At 45.9% G+C, this 1,663-nt stretch overlaps 1 protein-coding gene across 1 annotated transcript in view; it reads left to right on the top strand.

Moving 5' to 3' along the window:
- The first annotated feature begins 727 nt into the window (after positions 1–727).
- Positions 728–1,663, top strand: part of LOC137615570 (piggyBac transposable element-derived protein 4-like) — a 972-nt gene continuing 36 nt past the window's right edge. Inside the window, exon 1 of the mRNA XM_068345459.1 lies at positions 728–1,663. This exon is cut by the window's right edge and continues 36 nt beyond it. Within this exon, the coding sequence (XP_068201560.1) occupies positions 728–1,663 (936 nt within the window).

Here is a 1,663-nt window from a genome sequence, read left to right as displayed (position 1 = left end):
TCCCTCTGCTGACCCTGCTGTGCCTCTTCCTCCCTCTGCTGACCCTGCTGTGCCTCCTCCTGTTGCCAGGGGAAGACGAAGGAGCAATGCTAATGAAGAAGACAAGGCTACAAGAATGCATGACTTCGGAACCAGTACAGTGACATCCAAGTCTGGCTATAGGTGGAATTGTCGACCACAGTCATCCAGTAGAGTAAGGACACCAGCACGAAACATTGTTGGTCCTATCACCTCAGGACCAACACCGGAGGCAAGGAGTGCAGACACCCCAGAAAAAGCCTTGAGCTTGTTCTTTGGAGATAATATTATCAACGAGATAGTGCAATGGACCAACAAAATAATTCCTCAGCGGGCAGCCAAGTATACTAACCGGAGAGGAGGGTTATCCCTAACAGAACCGGATGAGATACGTGCACTTTTGGGACTATTGATCTTCAGTGGTGGCCAGAGGGATAACCACCTGACAACTAGGGAAATGTTTAGCTCCAAGACCGGCCCACCAATTTATCGTGCAGCCATGTCAGAGGACCGCTTCTGCTTCCTTCTCAGCTGTTTGAGATTTGATGACAAAGACACGAGAGCTCAGAGACAGACAACGGACAAGTTTGCAGCTATTCGTGTTATCTGGGACATCTTTATTGACAACTGTGGGAAAATGTACGTCCCAAGTGAAATAGTTACAGTGGATGAACAGCTGCTGGCATTCCATTGAAACTGCCCATTCCGCATGTATATTCCTAGCAAACCAGCAAAATATGGGATCAAACTTTTCCTTATATGTGACAGTAAAAGCAAGTACATGCTGAGAGCAATACCCTACCTGGGGAAAGAAGACACACAACCTCAGGCCCGGGGTGGCATAAACGTTGGTCATAAGATCACAAAGGATCTTACAGAACCCTACCACAATAGAAACAGAAACGTAACCACCGACAATTGGTTTAGTTCTGTGCCCTTGGTCACTGATCTTCTACACAACTGTGGCATGATCTTAGTTGGCACTGTGAAAGCAAACAAGAAAGAAATTCCCCAGGAAATGAAAGAAACAAGAACTAGGATGGTAGGTTCTAGTGCATTCTCATCCGTTAATGACATGACGTTGGTGTCATACTGCAAGGACACTTCAAGAACGAAAAAGAAGTTGGTGTATCTATTATCATCAATGCACACACAGCCAACCATAATGCCCAATGGCAAGCCCGAGATCATTTGTTTTTATAATGAGACGAAAGGTGGAGTTGATGCATTCGATCAAATGTGTGCAATATACTCAGTTTCACGCAAGACAAGCAGGTGGCCCATGAGTATTTTCTATGGGATGATAAATTCCTGTGTAATCAACTCGTGGATAATCTATAAGGAAAATCAGCAGACAATAGGTTCTAAACCAATTGAGAGACGCTTCTATATGCAAAATATGGCAGAGGCCCTTATCAAAGCATGGGCAGGAAAGAAGATGTTCAACACAAGGATTCCCAGAACCATCAAAACTGTGATCAACACAGTCTGCAACATTCCTTTACCTGTCAGGGATGATCAAGCAAGTCTCACAGTGATGGCGGAAAGCAGGGCTCCCACGGTGCGGTGCTCACTGTGTGACAGGGCCAAAGACAGGAAGACACGACACAGGTGTCAAGGCTGTACACGCCCTGTGTGTCCTCAA

This window comes from Palaemon carinicauda, chromosome 2, assembly GCF_036898095.1.
Source record: "Palaemon carinicauda isolate YSFRI2023 chromosome 2, ASM3689809v2, whole genome shotgun sequence".
Classification (NCBI taxonomy): Eukaryota; Metazoa; Arthropoda; class Malacostraca; order Decapoda; family Palaemonidae; genus Palaemon; species Palaemon carinicauda.
Note: the sequence above shows the minus strand (reverse complement) of the source record. Positions and strands in the feature narration are given on the sequence as shown.